Source organism: Aythya marila, assembly GCF_965140915.1.
Source record: "Aythya marila genome assembly, chromosome: 5".
Lineage (NCBI taxonomy): Eukaryota > Metazoa > Chordata > Aves > Anseriformes > Anatidae > Aythya > Aythya marila.
Genome location: NC_139046.1, coordinates 54,366,639 through 54,387,522, shown reverse-complemented (window position 1 = coordinate 54,387,522; position 20,884 = coordinate 54,366,639). Strand labels below are relative to the sequence as shown.

Below are 20,884 nucleotides of genomic sequence, written 5' to 3'. Positions count from 1 at the left end.
CCTCTTCAGCTACGTGAAAAGAACATGACAGCAAACAAATTCTGCACCTATTTTTCATCTCCCTTCAACAAGTGCAATTCAGAAGCAGTTACTCTCAAACAAACATCAGCAAACAGCAGTCAACAAAAACACCAACAGGAGAAACTGGCTGGATAGCCCCGTTTGTAATCTCTAGTATTTAAATAGTGCAAGGCAGCATAAGCCAGCATGCCTGCATTGATTTCCTTTACATATTTATTTATTTATTTGATTTGGGGGATGAGGAGAGGGGAGATGCACAGATTCACACAGATCTTGACTATACAGACACACATATCACCATGTTCACGTCTTAGAAGATGTGGTTGTTTTTTCTCTGAATAAACCATATGAGTATAATTCATTTGCAAATAGCTTTCTCAATAGCAAACATCTTTTCTTTCCTCCTCCAACTAGACTCTAGAGAAAAGCTACAACATAAAGGCCACTCACTGCTGAAATAAACGTGCCTATTCTGTGTTCAAGTTCTAATCTGCAAGAAATGGAAAATGGAAGGGAAACGAGTAGCAAATCGTAAGTTCAGGCAAGCAATCATCAACCTGTGAGAAAATGATTTTTTATTTTACTCTTTAATCTATCTCAGCTTTTTGGCATGCTGTTGCACAACTTTTTGTCTACATCTTTCAATTGACAGGTAAATTGGGGGTTGGGGGGGGGAGAGAATTAACAGAAGCTACCATACAAGAGAAAAGAAAATGAATTAGTCTCTAACATGCACGTCTTTTTATAGGTTCTTCCCAATATTTTACCGGGAAGAAGAAAATGCTGGAACCAATCAAGTCTGGGATCCTGAAAGGATTAAAGCATCTGGGAAAAAATCATGCTGGTCTTCCACACTTGTACTGCCTGAATAAACGCATCAGCAGCAGACAAGTGTGAACTTTCCATGTTGCTATGAGATCCGTATCAATAGCCCAAGGGAGACTGCTGAGTGTTACAATCAGTTCTGCTGCTGCATCACAACTGCATGAAGTCAGGGATGGGTCTAAGATATCTCTGTGTGTCAACTTCCTGCTATGGTTAGCCTCCCTGCTGCCTTCATTGTGACCTTTTCCAAGAGACATGTGCGACAGTCACCTATTTGTCAGCCTGTTAGCACAAAGGGATGCTTTCTTGTTTTGTTATTTCTCAGTGTTTTGTATTTTATTACTTTTGATCATGTCTGTTTAAAAAGAAACATCTGTTTTGACAGATCAAATTCTCAGAACACATGTATCAAGAAAAAACACTGTTTATGGAAGAGCAATACAGAGGAGTGTGTGACCTTGGCTGAAACTATTCCACTGCTATAATCTCCATATTTGTCAAGCATGTAGGTTACTACTGGCTTCTTTTACACAATTATACAACTCCGGTCCTTTCTCTATATCTGTCAGCAGTCCCTCTCATTCAAATCGCAACGTGTAAGAGAAAAAAGCAAAAACATGTTTCTAAATTCAGATTAATTTTATGCACTTCAAAAAGCTGGGTTATTTTAAGACTGCAGAACGTGCTTTACAGAAGGACATCATTCCACGATCAACTCAACATGCTTTGCAATTCTTCTTGACAATTTTTTCAACCCCTACGTACCTTACATAAGGGTACTGTTATAAGAAGACAATGCCTGGCTATTTTTAGGAGAAAATAATACCTGACTTACTGAAGTTTACTCCTCTTTTTTTTTTTTTTCTTTCATTTTGCCACAATCATAGTGAAGATCTACCTGTGTGTTTGACAGCTCATTTCACTTCCAGATGAGAAAATAAGGCTTCAGGTTCCTAAAAGTACACCGTAAGTTGGAAACAGATGATGTGGATGCCATGACCCCAAAAAACGTAAAAGTCAGCATTGATGTTAAATAAAAACATATAAGACACCTGAAGCTGAAAGCCCGAAATCTTTTTATGAGTTGTTTTAATCCATCATCTGCATTAAAGAAACATATTCATGTATTCATCCTATTTACCAGAGCAGGGATTTTCACCTGTGACAAAAGAACATGACGTTTCATTCAAAGGCGTTACTGATCTCATGGTGTCGAAGTGGCCAAAGGAGGAGGGCTCACAGATTTGAAACAAGACACGACCCTGAGTACAACTCTGGGATACATGTTCTTGTGAACATCTTTAGAGTGCATACAGAACTTTTTATTCTGATCCCTATGACGCTAGCACCTATCATGAGACATTAAAACACTGCACAGTGAAGACAGGGCACCATCTGGTAAGCACAAGCCTGATTAAGTGCTTTGGTTCTAGGAACTAAGGCATGACTACTTTTTGCATTTCATTCAGGAAATTTTCCCCTTTATCACTTCCAAACATAAATAGAGCAGAGTTTTTATTCTGACTTTACAACTTCCGTCATCCCTGATCAAGTGCCAAATGAAGCCCCACAGCCTCTTTCAAGGAGCAGCACCAGCACTTGCAGCAGATGCTCTTAGAGCTACTGAACAGATGTCCCAGGGCAAGGCAGCATGCACAGATGGCATCCCTGCGATTATGTACAAACTTGGGGTTATCATCTAGTCAAAACACTTGTGCATCTGCTTAATGGGATAAGGTCACAAAAATCACAGGAGTTCAAGGATGGAGTCGCTGCTCACCTGGCACGTGATGCAGCGACACCGCAACATCAGCTCTCTCAACTGCTGGAAAAGTCACTGCCATAACAAGAATCAGGCTTGTTCAACAGTGTTATTGAACACGAGATTCAGGCAGGTTCTGTCAGTCTGGTCAAGGCACTTGTTTCCCCCTCCACCCCCCCCTTTTTTTTTTTTTTTAATAGCAAAACAAATTCAAGCAAAGTTCTAAGTCCAGCCCATTTGAAGTTAACAACTAGAAATTAAATTCAGGAAGCTTCTACACCCATCTGCCTCTTTGCACGTGTTTGTGCACACAACCTTTTCATTTAATAGCATCGTGCCAAACAGAATATCAGAACATTTAATGATGTTTAGTAATCAAAATAGCTTCAGGCAAGACTGTATTTTAACATCTTTTCAGAACCACTTCTGGATGTATTCAGAAACAACAGCCAAAAATCTCTATCCATTACCACGCTGACTGCATCATTTTCCATCTACAGAAGTTTTGTGATGAATCTCAGATCATTGGCTTTTGGCTTTTTAGTGTTCCTGACCACTGAGTCTGCATGCACAGTGGTACGCACAGCACATTGTTATTTTGGTTGGGCAGCCAAGTGGCTCAGCCTGGACAACAGCAGAAAATAAACTGAGATCTTATTCTAACGCTCCCCTGGTGGAAAGCAAGTCAGGCTGACAGCAGGCACTGGCAATGCTATGCTAAATTCTGCAGGTAAACCAGCAGGCCTGTGCCCAAGACCATCACCACTGTCAATGAAGCCATACTGAGCAAAAGCAGTGCCTCGGAAGCAAGAGAGGCATCTGACTTCAAACAGAAGTAAACACTTACCTTGCAGTTGTCACTGCAGTTCTATAAGGATGCAAAAACAGAGCAAGGTACAGCTGTCAAGGCAAATATCTCTGTTGCTTCCACAGGCACTGTTTTTGTACCCCTAGTTACTAAAAAGTGACAGGATAAAGATCCCAAGCTCTGAAGCACTGTCAACCACTAGATTTTCAAGAAATGCTCTTTCACATTCAAGTGTACAGATCTAGTCCTCTGCTACATATGCATACTCACAAACCACACAGCTACCTTCTGCAGCTGGTTTTAAATTTGGACAGACTGAGAGGCTGCATAGCAAAACCATGCATAGCAAATCTTCACTTACGTGGCATTAAAGACTTAGTGCAATGGCAGAGATTATGTACTGATATCAAAGCCTCTGAGCAAAACCAGACTGCCATCAGGTAGCACAAAAGGTATGCTGAATAGAAAAGGGATCATCTGTAACAGTGAAAGTATCTTGCTGAAAAAACGGATTAACTTTCTACAAAAGAAAACGCAAAATCCCACGTTTCACAGACAAAGACTCTGATCACCTGCAACTCCAAAGTATCACTCCTATACCAGCAAATCCAATACAAGCCAAAAGTTAAAATACTAATTTCTTTCAAATGTCCAAAAACTAAAAACACTGAAGTTCTACTTCACTGTGCTATTGTCTACCTAAACACAATTCTTTCAAACATTTGTATCCTCTTATTTCAAATACAAGGAACAAAACCCAGCCCATTAAACATCTTTCTTTTTCCATTATGATTACTCCAAGGACAATGGGAATCGCATTACATCAGCCTACCTTGAAACACTTATCAATAACCACCCACAAGCGACATGTGCTGTAATAAACATTTTGTCTTTTGTTCTATACATCTACACGGCAGCTGGGCACGCAAGCTGAAAGGTATTAGAACACTTACAACGTTCAACGTATGTATTTGTGTACCTCCAACTAAGCATAAGTCAGACAAATACAAATTTACTTTCTTCTTTGATCAGATAAAGAAAAAAAGTGACCCCAACATCTGCTTGCCAGCTAAAACGCAGCTTGAGGTACAAAGCAGCTACTCTTTTTTGTGGCATGTGTTGTAAGGACTGTGCTTATGCATTTTTGTTTCCATTCCTCATGCCTAAACATCGGTCTTTGCTGTGGGTGCTACCTGCCTACTGTCTGAAAGACATGGTCCCTCCCCCGTTCATTGTAAAACTAGTAGGTAGTAACACACTGCACCTGAAAACAGCACAGCATCTCAGCAGGCTTCAGAACTAGCACAGTCAGGAGGGTTGAAGAGAGTCCATTACTTGAAGGATGGTAAAATCCTAACTCCTTAGGCTGCTACAACCAAAATAAATAAATAGAAGTCCTCATGCACAGATAAACAAAACTAATAACCTGCTAAATTAAGTTCCTGCAAGAAGTGATCATGCAGCCAAATAGTGGGAGAAATTCTGATTTTGTCCCCTCACAAAAAGCAGGTGTTGATTTTGCAGTAAAGGAGGCAGCCTAGTGTAACCACCCCGCAAGGGATGGCCTTGCTCACTTGCACGCTTTTTCCTACCTTATACTTTGCACCAGATTTAGCCACTCAGTTGCACTAAGGGCAGGTCAACCCGAGGAGCTAATCTGACAGCAAAGAAACCCGACAAGAACAACAACAAAGAATTACTTCTTCACATAACACTGCTCCAGAACCAGGTCACTTAGCACTCTCACAATCACTGTGTCTGTAGCAGGGAATGCAATCCACAGTGGCACTCTGTGGGTTACTCAAGTGGTCCTTGAAGGGCTCATCACCTAAAATGCCTGGACTGAGGGTTATTTTCCCCAGTGCTCCAGTGGACCATCTGCAGTCCACGAAGTATTTGTATCTATGGGCTTTTTAAGTAGGAATTGCCAATTTTTCTATGGCTAACTGCAGGACTCCAAGGCAGCATTAGCTGAAGGGTCACTGTGGGTATGCAGAAGCCTGGAGGTTCCAGCGTGACCAGAAAGCCCCCGGCAGAGCTGTAAGCAAAGCCCAGCACAACCCTGCTCAGTCCCTCCCCAGCGCCCACCGCTGCGGCAAGAACTCAGCTCAGGGGATCCCCAGATCCACAATCCTTAAATACCAGATTTTAATGAAACAAAAGAGAATAGCATAGCCTTTTAAACTAATGAAATCTGCCACTTGAGAGTCAAACTAAAATATTTGAAAACAAATTATCCTGTCTAATTGCTGTGTGCTTACAAGGAAGGTTCTTCCCTCTGATCTTGCTCTGAAATTCAGCAGCTTTCCAGTGATTTTTTGTATTACGGGAAGTGCCATACGTTTGTTAAGTTCCCAGCAAAAGCCTTTCCCTTTCCACTGCCTTAAGGCCCAGCAACACAGCTGCTCACAGCTCCCCTCAGGGTGCCCCCAGCCTCTGCCTGCCCCACACCACCTTCCCACCTCCCCTCTCTCTCCCCAGTGCCACCAGGGCACTGGCAGCTTGCAGGTTGAGTCCTTCGGGCAGGCACCGTGACCCTCTCCTGTCCACAGGGCAGTGCCTGCTTAGCATCCAACTAAGAAAGTGATCCTCTATGAGCGAAGTCGTGTGAATATCTAAGCCTCTTGTTAACTAGGAAAGTTACAGTCTCAGCGAGCAGCCAAAATTCAGAGGACACAGTTTGCAGAAAGTTGCCTTCAGCCTAAATTAGAGGCATTTCAGTGCCTTGCCTCTATCAGAGGATCATAAAACAAGCAAACAAAATAACTCAGCATGTTGGAGAAGACTCCAAGGGGGCCTACACATCCTGCTCCTGGCTGACCACAACATTTCTGCACTGTCCAAATCCAATTTTAAAGAGTTTCCAACTATCAGCCATTCTGCTTCAATTGCTAACAAGGTCCAAACAATGTGCTTCAACAGCTGGTTATCAGCAGCATGTTAATGCTTCGGAGAGACAACAATTGCCATCCTAGGGTACATAAAACACCTGCTCTCAGCAGGGAGCCACAAGATGGAAGGTAGCTCCTCAAGCAGTAACTCCTTCACACCACTGAAATCAGTGGAATCAGTGGAACGTGGACAGAATATAACTTTTCTGCTTCACTTCTCTCTTTTGCACACTTGAACCCAGAGGACAGAAGCAGGAGGCCACAATTCTCTAAAATGCTTTTGGGGAAAAAAAAAATCTGGAAGAAAACAAACTCACCTGCTTATGTCTCTCTGGGAGGCAGGGGGGAAACTGTGTAGGTGCCTCTCATATTTCACATTACCTAGTTCAGAGGGACAGAAGCAAAGCTGGATCTTTACATTCTCTAATCATCTTGCCAATTTAGCAATTCTACATATGAATATTGATGAAGATATGACCGTTATCCTAAAAGATAAAGTAAAATGGAAACATTTGCCAAGTTTTTCCTTCCCCTTGTTTTGAATACTGGCCATCTCAGAATCCACTATGCTTATACACATCTTGCAGAGATTGATCTAAAATGTAGCATGGAGTACATCCAGTCTTTCAGGCTTACAACTGGGGTCAGAAGTCACTTGCTCAGGTTTCTTTCCATTAATTAGATTTCAGTGTTTAACTAGCTTGTTACCCATTTATGTTTTAAATCTAACATCATGTAAGACTGAAAGGCCCAGTAGCCTTCCAATTGTCATTTGTGAATGTAGAGCTTTCTATCTACTCCTCTACAGTCTGAGAAGCTGTTCACAGTGTAACTGGGAGGAAATAATTTATTAGGAAGTCTCACCCATCTCCCCTCCCCACCCAAAACTGACTTCCTAGAAATAAAAATATTTCACTCCCAGCCTAACACATTTATCATCATCCCTCAGAATATTTACACCAATACATCTGCCTGTTACGTACCGAAGGGCCAAATTCTCCACTCCATTGCACTATAGCAGTACAATTAGCTTGCAAGTTTACAAATATCTGACATGACAAAGTTTCTGAAGGTCAGTTCCTAAGCATAGGTTCATGTTAAAAAAAAAAAAATAAAAGAATAAAAAAGAATTAAAGGAATAAAAACAAACACAAAAAGTTTTTAGTGCTCCCTATAAGACAATCATAGAAACATTTATTTCATACTTCGCTCTCTAGTTCTGTAATGGGGAGGGGGGACTCTATACTCAGAAAACCCTTCAGAAATAATAACACCACACGTGGACAGAAAGTTAGTATTGATAAACATAAAGCAAAGAGAGAAGAAAGACCCAGGACACACACACAAAATAGTACAACAAAGGTTTTTTGTTTTGTTTTCTTCAAGCTTCTTTAGTCCACTGACAAAAGCAACAATAGTTTCTGTGGGAAGACAAGGGGGGAAATAAACTAAGTTCCGATCAAGACTCAGGGACTTTAAAAAATGTATATAACAAGACCTTGAGGAGAAGGTCAATAAGAGTTTTATTTTATTTCTCATGAGTAACTCCTGGGCAATGGCTCCTTACTCGCTTACTAGTTTATTTTCACTCACTCTGCATAACAATGTCCAACTTCTCTGCTTTTCACAAAAATAAAACCAATGGTTATGAAGAACATCTTTCTTTGGAGGGCAGCTTGTTACAGAGCAAGTAAATACCTGACAGGTTACTTTCAAGAAGTCAAAAGGGAATTTTGTCTGATGAAAGGTTAGAAAACCTGATTCAGAGTTATTGCCTCCCACATCACAACCAGAAAACAGCTTGGCTGCCAGCTGCCACCTCATGGATAACCTTCATTTAAGACTGTTTCCTCTTGCTTCCTTTCAGGCGAGTACCAGAACCACAGGGCATGTGTATTTGTTCTACCCATCTGATTTGAGAACGTTCAGATCTGTACGATAGCAAAAAAAATAAAATAAAATAAAATAAAATAAAATAAAATAAAATAAAATAAAATAAAATAAAATAAAATAAAATAAAATAAAATAAAATAAAATAAAATAAAATAAAATAAAATAAAATAAAATAAAATAAAATAAAATATAAAATAAAATATAAAATAAAATAAAATATAAAATAAAATAAAATAAAATATTCTGGACTCAAACCTTCCTGATACCTTAAGGCATAAAAGGCTTAGGACATGAGTAGTAGTTTCTCCAACACACAACAAAACCCATCAAAATATCATTATTGAAAACTTAGGCAGTAAATCATTTGAAAATGTCATAAGCCAGTCAGCGGGATGGCCAGTAACACAGACCCCTGCTCACTGTTCTCATTGGGTGCCTCACCCATTCTTTCCAAGCACCAAAACTCTTCGTTTTGTACATTCTTGGTGTCTTCTAAGTAAACAAATGCTTTATTTGCCCACTCAGTCATCCGATATTAAATGAAAAGTTTATAGCTTTTTTTTATTGTTGTTATTTTATTACTAGTATTTGTGGCAAAAATTTTCACAGCTGCAAGAAAAAAAAAAATATTACAGAAGCCAATTCTTTTTAAATTGTGCCCCCAAGAGGTCAAGAAATCATAGTCAGCTCCTCCGGTGACAGCCAGGACAGCACTAGCCTGGGTAACTGAGCATCCTTGGCAGATCTCTCCAGAGACCCATCTCGGACAGCAGTAGGATGGAGCTATGACTACGCCTCCAGTCCAGGGAGTAAACAGCTCAGAGGAAACGCTGACTCCCATTTAAGTTATGTTATGGGGCTTTGGACCATGCAAGACCAAAGCATGTAAGGAGCAAATATACAACTTCAGGTGAAACTGTACTAAATCACTACTCAAATAAGGACTTAAATGGGTGGGTTTTCAAGTATCTCAATGGCCTTTTCCAAGCTTGTTGGTGGTTCAAAGAATCAAAAGCTGTGATCAAAACATCTCACCGAGATCTTCAAGAAAGAACAAGCTAGCATAGTTATCCAACAAAGATAACAGTTTCTGCATCCCCAAGTAACATGTTTCTACATCTTGTATTACATTTTGTCCTTTGAAATTTAGAAAAAAAAAATATAATCTGCAGATTTTCACTTTGTATTCCAGATAACTAGTACAGTCTGCACATACTAACAGACTGTTCAATTAGACTTAATCTGTTAATTAAGCTTTCCATTTCCCAAGCTGTATATTAATACATTTGGATCATGAAAACAAAATCTTTATCATCAAGCTGATTCAACAAGATAAAATATTAACAAAGACACATTTATCATCTTCTATGCAATATAAATCATCAAAGGATCATATAAATTAACAACTAATCTCTAAATGTTGAGAGATATCCACTTAGTGTAACAAAACAGCTTATCCGAATGACTGACTTCGAGGAAAGGTGTTTTCATCTTACTTTAATACCTTTTACATTCAATTTCTGTATGTTATTTGTAAAGATTTAGGATCCATTTACCTACGTATTTCTAAAACGCCGTAGATATCTTGGTTTCAAAGTTCCATGCTACTTATGAAGAACAAACTCCTGCTAATATGCACTACAGAAAGGCAAAAAGATTTCTCTTGTACCTTATGGTGATTATCTCCACTCCGAACATCATGTAAAACAGCCTTCTGAACTAATTATGCTGGCACAGGTAACTTAGATTTTATATATATATATATATATATATATATGTATAAAACAGGTTTTACTCCATGAAATATTTATGCCAACTACTAAACCTGTGTGCGTAAAAAAGGTATTGCATAAGATATGAACTCCTGTACCAACAACTAACACAGCTGCTCCCGTTATTCAGGTCTTGTTGACCTCCTGCGTGTCCTGTAGTCTCAAACTTTTAATTGTGCAATTTGGGGTATACTAGTAAATTGAAAACCCCTATGCCATAAACTACAGTATTTCCTATTTTGTACATCAGAGGAAAGTTATTGGATTTTTCATGGTCAAAAACTATACTGGTTAGGTAATAAGATACCCTTATACTTGTTCTCACAGGCCTTAATCACGCTGAAATATTACAATCTTTTTTTGTGTGTTTTTTTATAAACTAATCTCTTTGTACTGTCTATGTTCACAGACGCACAGAAGGATGAAAAAAGCTTTAAAAAGAGTGTGAACAGATAATCAAAATAATTATAAAAATCAGTAATTTTGATTGAGCAACAGTAATTTAAATAGAGCAACAATTTTTAAAAAGGTTTACCAGCATGTCAGGGGCCTGTGCACATTTCAGTTCACACATGAGGCTGAAGTCGAGTGACCTGAGCGTCTGGTGCACCCAAAAATATAAAAACAACAACAAGCTGAACGTTCTGCCATTACATTATTATTATGTAAGCAGGGTACTCTTCAGCAGTGCCCCCAATCTTTGCTCTCTACTTCATCTTTTCCAGTGTTAAAAAGCTTTTTCCCCATTTTCTTCCACTTTATTAATTTTTGTCATGTCAGACCTACGTGTCTGGAAGCACTATCCTTATCAAGGTCCAAGTAGCAACTTAAGACACTGGGGAAAGAAACAACGAGCCTGTTTTAAGTGATACGCACTCAGTCTGGGAAAGACGGATAATTGCAGTAATCCATCTGACTTTCAGAATGTAGCAGCAGCCATTAGCAATGCTGGCCGTGTCTGTTCTGGCCATTACATAGAACTACGCAGACTTAAAACTACTTTGGCTCCTGCATACAAGTACAAAGATTTAAGTGAGCCTCGCATCCAATTCTTCAACTACACATAGTTTTAAATGGTTGTCTATTAATACGGAACACTAGAGATAACCTCAGGGCCAAGGACATCAGCAGTGCATTTTATTCAATCAAGATTACTCCTGCATAGTGCATCTCTCTACCAGCCGCTGTCTCTGACCGCCAAGAGAAAGAAGTTAAGCAGCTAAACTCAGTAGAGGCCATATCTAAAAACTATGTGCCTTGCATTGTATAATATTGCCTGTCTAGAATGACCTTGGATTGACGAGTACATGTGTGTGTCCCCAGACGTGATACTGTATCAATGGCTGTCCTCAGTGTACTCTTTCTTAAATGAAAAATGGGGGAAAAAAATATCTTTTAATATGGCAAACTGATCTTTCCCAAGTTAGAAGTTCAAGACAGCAGGAGACTATTTGACATAACACACAGTTTGAAACATCAAAACATCAGAGAAATCATTATGACCTATAATAATAGAAGGTATAATTTTGGTGTTGTTTTTTTTTTTTGTTTTTGTTGTTTTTAAACAAACTGATGTCTGCCACTATAACAGCTAATGAAAATGATCTCTTCTTTTTCTCCAACACTGACAATAAAAAAAAAAATATATGAAATAAGAATATATTGGAATATATTGTATTCATGCCAGGAAGAAAACATACACATCACCATATGGAAGCACAGGTTTGAAATATAGCATAAGAGCTGAATTTCAAAAACAGCAAACATATTATTTTAAAACATTTTTAAAAACAGTGAAACATGAGAATGCAAGTTTAACTTTTATGAAAAAGCAAACTCCAGAGTGCACATGATAAATAGGAGAAATTGCATTATGAGGTTTGCAATTTCCAAAATGCATGTTGTCTATGCAACGTGGTTTTGATCTTGAAAAACAGAAGAAAAAAAACTAGCAAGTTGCAAATTACATCAAGAGGCTTTAATTTACATGTCAGATTATAAACCCACCATTTCAACACAGTCACAATGGAGTACTGAGCATTCAGCACCTTTTAGACTGCAACTACTAGAGAGAAATAATTTCCTCTTACCTGTGCTCTAACTCACGGATGGACAGTATAACTCCAGAAGTCGATGCCTTCTGTTGCAGAGTGGCCAGAAACGTGAACTCGCTTTTATTCCGAAAGAGCTGAATTAACTTCTCACTCACATGGGGCGCTGCATGGATTTCTCTTTCTATATCTAAGAATTTTATTAAAAAATAAATAAATAAATAAAAGGGGAGGAGAGTGGCAACAACAGTCCAGTAGAAATGCTAAGTCAGAAAGATTCAGATTACATTTTTCATTTTGCCATCGACATATTTCATTTTTGAGAGTCACCTACCACACACCACCATTGCAGTTGTTTAGTGCAAAAACCCCAATGTCGCCTCCGTCAGCATTCCCGCTTGTCACTTTGACAAGTTCACAACTGGTCAGCTACTGATTTTCTGACAATTTTTAACGGGATGCTGAACCATTTGTGTCTGCTGTGAGCAGATTAAGTTGTTGTAAAGAAGGTGTGCTGCAGTCAGATAAATGGGCTCCTAAACTCTGAGAAATCTCAGGCGCTGCCTCTCCCAAGCACAATTCACTAAGCTCCAGTTCCAGTTTTTACCACCAAGCCCGTTACCATCTTTCCATCGTACATCAGAGGAAACCTGTCCTTGCACTGTGTAAGGCAGAGATGTATTATTGCTAATAATGCTATATGGCTGAGCTTCTCCCCAAGAAATAAATACAAGACACGCTTGCAATCTGCTACCGTTTCAGGGATTTCTCAGTTTAAACAAGCAAAGCGTGACAGCTCATGCAATATTTATTAAACTACAGTCTGACCGGGCAGATCCAGAAATATTTCAGTCTCACTAACCCTGCTGATGTCCAAGCGGCAGCATGCCTTCTCATATTTGATGTTCTAAGATTTAAACGCACTGTCTCCCAACACATTCATTTTTATTTCATCCTTTTATTTGCAACGTACCATCACCACCACTGATGATTAATGACAAAAAGGAGGAATCACAGCATTTCAACCTTCCCATCCCTTCCCTTGTTTTTCATGCTGGGCCTTTGTCACACGTTTGCGAGACCTGTGCCACTCGCAGTTCCTGGATGTCACAATCAATTAGAAGCCCAGTGAGCTTCCTTCAGAAAGGTTTACTTTGAAGCCAGAAATGCCAACACAGATTCTCAGCTGGTAGAAAACCATATAACTCTACTGAATCCTGAGAATCTGGCCCAGCATGAATGCCATAACACACAAAGGAGTGACGAGATTTACAATTCAGAATTCCACTGCAGGGGAGGAAAAAAAAAAAAAAAAAAAGTATCATTAAATGAGGCTTTGCAGACCGAAAGAGGAGAAACTGGCTTGCAAACTGCCTGAAACTCAGAAATACAGACTACTGGGGGAATGCCATGGACTGAAACCAAACTCCAAGGAAAAAGAATTCAAGCATGTTTTGTAATTGGATGTCTCCACTTCTTCCGCACAGCTTACAGCCCTTCAAATGAGCCTACGCACTCAGAATCCGTAACACACTTGTGCTTTGAGAAGTTCACCTCTGAAAAGTACTGCAAATTAGACATCAAAAATCACCAGTCATCATTTAAAAATCTTTGCCAGAGGCTCAAATTCACCTGATAAATAAATATAAGGTCCACTTTACAGCATCAAGCTATTCGTCTCTCCAATGCCACTTGTATCATAAGAGGACAAAGCTTCAGAGAACAGAAATAGTTTCCACTGCCATCATAAAGGGGAACAGAAGAAGAAAGTATCCAGCACAAAAGAGCAGATTTTGCATTCACCTAACAAGATTTCATTAACCGTGTCGTTATCCTCACCTACCTTACCTAGCAGATGTTATTAGTGGTCATAAATACTCCCTAGTCCTCTTTGTAACAGCTGGCAGGAGACACAGAACTGTGTCTCATAAATCAGGAAGTGTTCCCCTATTACACTGAATCAATAAGCATACTCCCTACCCCACTAACTTAACTCACACTTTTGGCTGCAAATGACTCCGACAAGTAAAAACGCACAGCCAGCCGGCAGTCTACACAGACAGAAAACCAAGTACCGAGGTGCAACTGAGACTCAGAGATAGAATTTCCAAATGCTGAGAGTTGAGGAAAGTTATTCTTGTTTTGAATGTTAAGAACCTTTATAACTTACAAAATCTTGGTTTTTGTTTTTGTTTTTCCTTTATTTTATTTTCCATATTTCATAAGAAATATGATTTGAAATTCTCAAAAAAAAAAAAAAATCACATGAAAACATAGGCAGTGCTGTCAGTGGAACATACATGTAAAAAATTCAGTCAAGCCTTGGGAAAAATCCAGCATTTTCTCATCACAAAGGGACCAAGTCATACAGCCACATCCCCTCATCTACCCACCCAACCTTCTGCAAAAAGCCTAGGGCTCCTTAGTCAGAATCACCACTGAATAACCAAAGCACTGACTACTCCAGTTAGAAACATACTTCGAAATAGCACGTTATATTCTACACCAGTTCACAGTCCTGAACGCAGCATAAATACACCTTACATTAGCCCTCTGTTGGTTAAAATCAGTATATGCCATAGATATGAAATCATCAAGAATCTTGGGTTCAAACCACTAACTAGCAAACATTACTTAGGTCCTGATTTGCAACACTATTCTGATATAATCCATAAGAAGGCTGTTATTTAACTAGGCTTTTTAGAAATAACATGTTTCTAAATCCAGTGCTACTCAATTTGAGTAGCTCTACTCATTGCCAGGCTAAGGAGGTCCCAGTGCACGGGACCATCCCCTCACTGGAGAGCCAAAAACCACACTTGCAGGGGTAGAAACCCCAGCACAGATGATTTCACCATAAGGAAACCTAAGTAACTGTAACAAGGGGGGTTCCCCAACAATTCTGCAGTGATGTGGCAGATGCAACGCAATAGCTGGTGTTTGGATTTGTGAGCACAGGAGCCCACAGAGGTTTGCAAGGAAGCAGAAATCTGCTTCCATGGGGCATTATGGAGGTGATGGACTGCTGGGGTCCCAAGCGCACTCCAGGGCTTGCAGCCTGGAGCTGTACGAGGCTTCATCGAAGACAGTGCCCAGGCAGCTCCACATCGGCCTCCGTCTCCTGCCCCATGAGACAGCCCCCAGGCACCTCTCTGGCAGTGCTACACCACCTCCGGGTATGTCACCGGGCTGTGTTCTGATTGATTTCTGCAGAAAGCACCACACTCATGAACCGGGAGTGTGATCCACTTGGAGTAAGAGCTTTCTATTTGCAAGTTGATTTTCATTCTTTAAAAAAAATAATAACAACAACACTACCACCCTGAGAAAGGATACACCTCCTCACTGCAGGTGCCTGAGGGGGAAAATACATTTTATGCTGTCTATAAAAATAACTGTCTGCTTGTAATGAAATGCCGTATTTCCTACATAATATAGAACAATATAGGTTTATACAGTAATCTTCGGTGAAACACCGCTTCATGCTTGAATGATAATACAATCTCAGCAATAAATAATATAAATAAATAAAAGTAGATACAACTTTCATATGCCCTTCTATGTGATTATATTTTCTTAATCTGAAATACTGACTGTCTGGAGGGTTTTTTTAAACATAGTAGAACGCTTCTAAAAGAAAACAGGCAAGAAAACAAATGCAATCTTACACAGTTATTTTAAAGTTCAACAGATACAAATCACCCAGAGCACCAAGTAAACTTTCTACCTTCAGCAAAACAGAGGAGCAGAAGATGCCCCTATGACAAAGACAGCGCACATTCCCTGTTTGGTTTCATACCTTCCCCCCCGCCACGCAAACCACAGGTCCAGGAAAGAAGCACCAAACACAAAGCAACAGCACAGCGTGCCAGGAGAGCCAACCCAGCTACGCCTAGCACCTCCCTGCAGGTTCCATCCCCAGGGACACAGCTGTGCCTCCCCAGCTGCCTGGTGCCCTACAAGCTGGCTCAGCCCCAACCTAGTCCTACCCGGGCCAGAAGGAACCAGGGCAGGATCCAACACTGGGACTGGGGCTGGGATCAGCTGAGGCAGTCGCCAGCCCCCTGCTGCATGGCAGCAAGATCCCACACTCAGCCACCTCTCTGAATCAGACACGGGTCACTCCAGTTCCCATTATTTAACTACTCAGGATTGAGTAATTGAGTAAGAAATCAGCTTGTATCTTTCTGTGGGCTTCCACTGTTCTACATAGCACCAGCTCAGGGAACTAAGAATTAAATCCTCAGACTTCTGTCACTTGTAGCTTCGATTGAGTTAGAGGCCTCAAGTGAGAGAGATGGAGATGCTGGCTCCAGCTCCACTGGAAACAGAGCAAAAAAAAACAACACCCCAAAGAAGCTGACAAAAGGAGTCAGAGAAAGAAAAAAAATGATGCAAAGAAAATAGGCAAAGTTATTGCCAAACTTACTTGGATGTCACTGTCAATAATCTATGGTATGAAGGCGAAGGGAATAATGTGACCATTTAGGCTGGAGTTTTAAGTAATGAAAAGTATACATCTGTTCTTGCAAACTGAATCCCAATCCATCCGAGAAACCATTACTCTTTACTAAATGTTTCCTTTAGAGAAAAATACTGAAATTCAGTTCTAAACCAGATCATATTTTCTGAAACAATAGCTATGTTTCAGCAGTAACTAGTCTGCTTGAATACTTTTTTCTTTTACTTCCTTACTTTGGTAGGGAAAGCAAAACATAGTGCTTTATTGCTAACTTCAATCATTTCAAAGCTATTTGTTTAAATACGCTTTCAAAATAGCTTTTGCACAGTCACACCAGCCAAGCAAGTAGAAATTAACCCTACAACAGAGAATCCAGATCTTAGTGATAGCCATTAGAGAGCTGAATATTGCAGCATATTGGCTTTTACCTTGCTATGGGCAAAACACAGTAAGACTTAAACCTCCACACGAATGAGAAAAAAAAAAAAAAAAAAAAAAAAAGTGATAATTTTTTAAGACACCAGTTTTCCAAATATGGAACAGTGTAGAAATGGGATCCGAAACAAGTGTAGGCCGTTTCCAGAAGTTGCCCAGGATGGAAACACAAGACAGGGTCACAAAACCCTTCTCAACCAAGGCAGGAGCTTCATCAAAGCTTCCATGTCCAAACAGGATCCAGTGCACGGACTCCTTTCTGCACATCAGTCCACACAACTCTTCTTTCTAACAAATGGTCAAAAACAAAAACAGAACAAACAAACCACCCCCACATACTACTGGTGACAAAGCTCCTGATGCCCACTGCTTCCTGTTCCTCTAAAACCTCTCCTTGTCCCAGACAGGTCACAAACCGATCCAGAAGTTTACAGAAGGATGCTAACAGCAGCCACAGGGATCCTGCCCAGGAAGAAGTCATTTCACTGCCAAGCAGGAAGATGCTTCAGGTAGTTGTCCTTCCCTGCCTAGCAAGGGCAAAATGCAGTTCTCGCTAGACAGCACCTTTTTTTCTTTTTTTTTTTTTTTTTTCGAAGCTGCAGGAGGAAGATTCACACCACTTCTCCTCATATGCCAACAGAAGGCAAGACTTGGCAATATGCTCCTGTCACGGGAACAGGCAGAGAGGCACGAATCCCTCAGAGCACCTTGGAAGCTCAATTCGGCTATCGCTGCTGGGGTCCGAGACAGAGCCCCTGGCTGCACAGCAGCGTGCCTGGCTGTCACCTGAGTGCAGAGCCAGCAGCACAACTGCTGCTCACCCGCACTGCTTCCAAGGCAGGGGAGGAAAACAGACACGCACTTGTGTGCAGGCTTGTGGTGCTTGCTGAGCAGGCACCGTGCTGCTCCCCAGGGACCCCTACCAGCTACCCTGAGAGGGGTCAAAAATCCCCTCCCTGCTCTTCAAAACTATGCTGGAAGAAGGCAGGATGTTTTCTCAGCAGCACCTCTTTACTTCTAGGTGTTCCCAGCAGCACGAAAAGTCATTCTAAATGCTCTACTCGCTTCTGCCTTGCTAGCTCCACTCAGTCAGTAATAAACAGTAGGAAATTATGTTCAACAGCACAGCTTTCTAAATTATGATTATTCATTATAAATCACTTTTTACATGTTGCTTCCAACACTGTTTCTCAAGAATAAGATCCATCTGCAGTGAAATGCTTGGTGATTTTAAAATGCAAACCTCCTACAGAGATGATGTCTCATTTTAATTATTGTTTCGGTTTAATGGGTTTTCATTAAATTAGAGGATGGAGCAATTACCAGGGTGAATAGCTAATGTTACAAAAGGTAAGTTCCCATGACTATACAGCAAAAACAGTTCTGCTAAAGAAGGTGGGAAAACAGCATAATTCAAAGTAAACTCTCCTTTTGCATGATGCAAAACTACCCTGGCAATAAGTGTTCATATATTGCTGTCATGGTGATGTACATTTGTAAACTACTTTATGACTAGGTCTCACCTAACAACATTCATCTAGCATTTGAAGTTATATAGCTATTCCATTCTTTTTGCAAAGCTACTGCAAACTCAGTTCTAAAAGTCAGATTTTTGAGTGGCTACGGAAATCAGGGACTGCTTATCAATTCACCATTTCTTCCCCAATTTAGTTGATTTAGGAGCTTCATGTTAGACTCTTCACTTCCTGAAAGCCGGCCCAACTTGAGCACTGGCTAGAATGACCACGCTCCAGTTCATAAGGCAGTTGTCAGAAAGTCTAAGTCTCTTGTTTGTTTTATCAGCATTTCAAACTGAACCAGGGAAACTGAGCACTCCGCAGCAAGCAGAGCACCAGATACTGCACAAGACTTGGAAATGAATACATGCCATGAGAGAAGGCAGCCACCTGCTTCCTCAAGTCCCAGCCAAAACAAGGTCCTCTAGGGGACAGAGAAAGCAGGGCAGCAGAGAGCAGTAGCAAAGCCTACACAGCAGGGGCTGCCCTCTTCCGCTACCTATGGGCTTCCTATCTCCCGGGCCCTTGTCTTCCCACCCAGACAGACCAAACCACCAAGGCAAGTGCTGGAGTTGTCTCAGTGGCGACAGACGCATGAGCAGGAGGCCTTGGGCACGTGCATCACATAGCAACTGACACCATGTTCAGACCACGTGGCTCGTACAGAGCAAAAGCAGACAACCTGAGTGAGCCAAATGGCTTTGCCTCAGGCTTCCTGACATGAAGAGCCATGCTGCTCAATGTGCGGAGCGCTTCACATCACCTGTTGCTCAGGCAGCCCCTTTCCCTTGGTTCCTTTTAAGCAGCTACTGGGCTCAGGCTCGCCTTAGCAAGTTGGCTCAGCTGTGTCCTCGAGGGACTCGTGCTGAAATCAAGACTATTTACAAATGGATGATCCCTTAAATTAACTGCTTATTCCGGTGCTGGTAGAAATGCTCCAGAAGTTATGCTACTGCTAACAGCACATCATCTGCTCTTAAATCATGTGAGTTAATCAAATTACATGCCTTGTTAGTTAATTAGTGCAGGAGTCACTGATTGTAACTTCTTTTCCACTGTTTATCTATATTAGCTAGCACGTCACATCAGTGTGACTATAAAGGTAAAGGTTGCTATTTTCAAATTTGAAAATAACCACGGTTAAACAAAAAAAGTAAGGATTACAGTAGCAATCCCATCATGAGGAGAAGTCTGAACAGAGCCAGCAGCACTGTCTGCAATGTTAGCATGAAGGAGCAGTAATTCCTAAGACTCATTACCGAAACGCTGGCTGTTTTGCAGAAGCACCGTCCATTTCAGGGATTTATTTCAGAGTATGTTAAATGCTAATGCCACACAAGATAATGAGCCACCTAAAAATACTGTTCCTGTTCTGACTTCGCGCAAAAGCAAACCCAGCAGTTTTTACTCCACTTCCACAAAACTCTTCCAGATAAGCTCAAAATCACAGTCCCAGCAAATCGGAAATGATTTTTTAAAAATGCAAACACATAACTGAACTTGACAAAACATATTCTTCAGCCACATTTAGAACAAGATTACATCTAACTGAAAACAGTATCAGAAGGTGAGGAGCATCTAGAACCAAAAATCAGACACAGAAGGTACGTTTTACAAATAACTGCAGCTTGGACCACCTTACTCCCACTATAACCCTTAGCACATTTCTAACCTGGAAACAAACCTCAGCTTTGTCAATAGACTGTACAGAGAACGATCTATTTGTATTTTTAAGCTGTATGTAATAATTCTGATTTCTCATTTAGTACTCTTCTTTCTTTGAGGTGATAATGCTGCTCATGCTTTGTGACAAGGTATTTAAAAGAAATAGTATCAAGCACGCCTGCTTTAAGGCTCCAAAGTTTAACAGGAATGTGAGAGGCACTGGTAACCCAGAGCCTGGATATTCAAAGGAATTTTAAGTACCAGATCCCAGAGAAGCAGGAGAGACCAAAATGCCTAAATTATTTTGGCTGTGCTGAAAATCCCAGTCTAGCTCAGCAGGGCCACAAAGAAAGCAGAATTCCCCTCCCTGCTGAAGACTTGCGTTCTTAAAGACACACTTCAAAACACCAGAATTCAGTAGTTCGTCAACAGGGAAGCTTCAGCAACCTCTGACTCAGTTTCTTCACGTGCAAAGAGAGATTACAATGCTTAATGCTGCTTACGGCAGCTAACAGACCTGCCTACACCTACCCAGAGCTCCCGATTTCCAGTCCATATCACAAGAATAATCCAACTTGAGGCAATGAAATTATCCGTAAAGTTCAAAGTAAACATATGCTGATGCATGCTCATGGTTCAAAAATTCCTGTGATATGACTCTAAGCAGTTGTTTAATTACTTTTAAAACATTTAGCTCATTTATTACTCAAATCTTATGTTTTTTGTTTCCTTATTCTCTCTCTGCAATTTGTACAAACACTAACCCAATGCGTTTCATGAAT

At 40.5% G+C, this 20,884-nt stretch overlaps 1 protein-coding gene across 1 annotated transcript in view; it reads right to left on the bottom strand.

The window, feature by feature from the left end:
* Nucleotides 1-20,884, bottom strand: part of NELL1 (neural EGFL like 1) — a 284,886-nt gene that overhangs the window by 246,520 nt on the left and 17,482 nt on the right. The window contains exon 3 of the mRNA XM_082762270.1: nt 12,063-12,213. Within this exon, the coding sequence (XP_082618396.1) occupies nt 12,063-12,213 (151 nt within the window). The remainder of the gene's footprint in view (nt 1-12,062; nt 12,214-20,884) is intronic.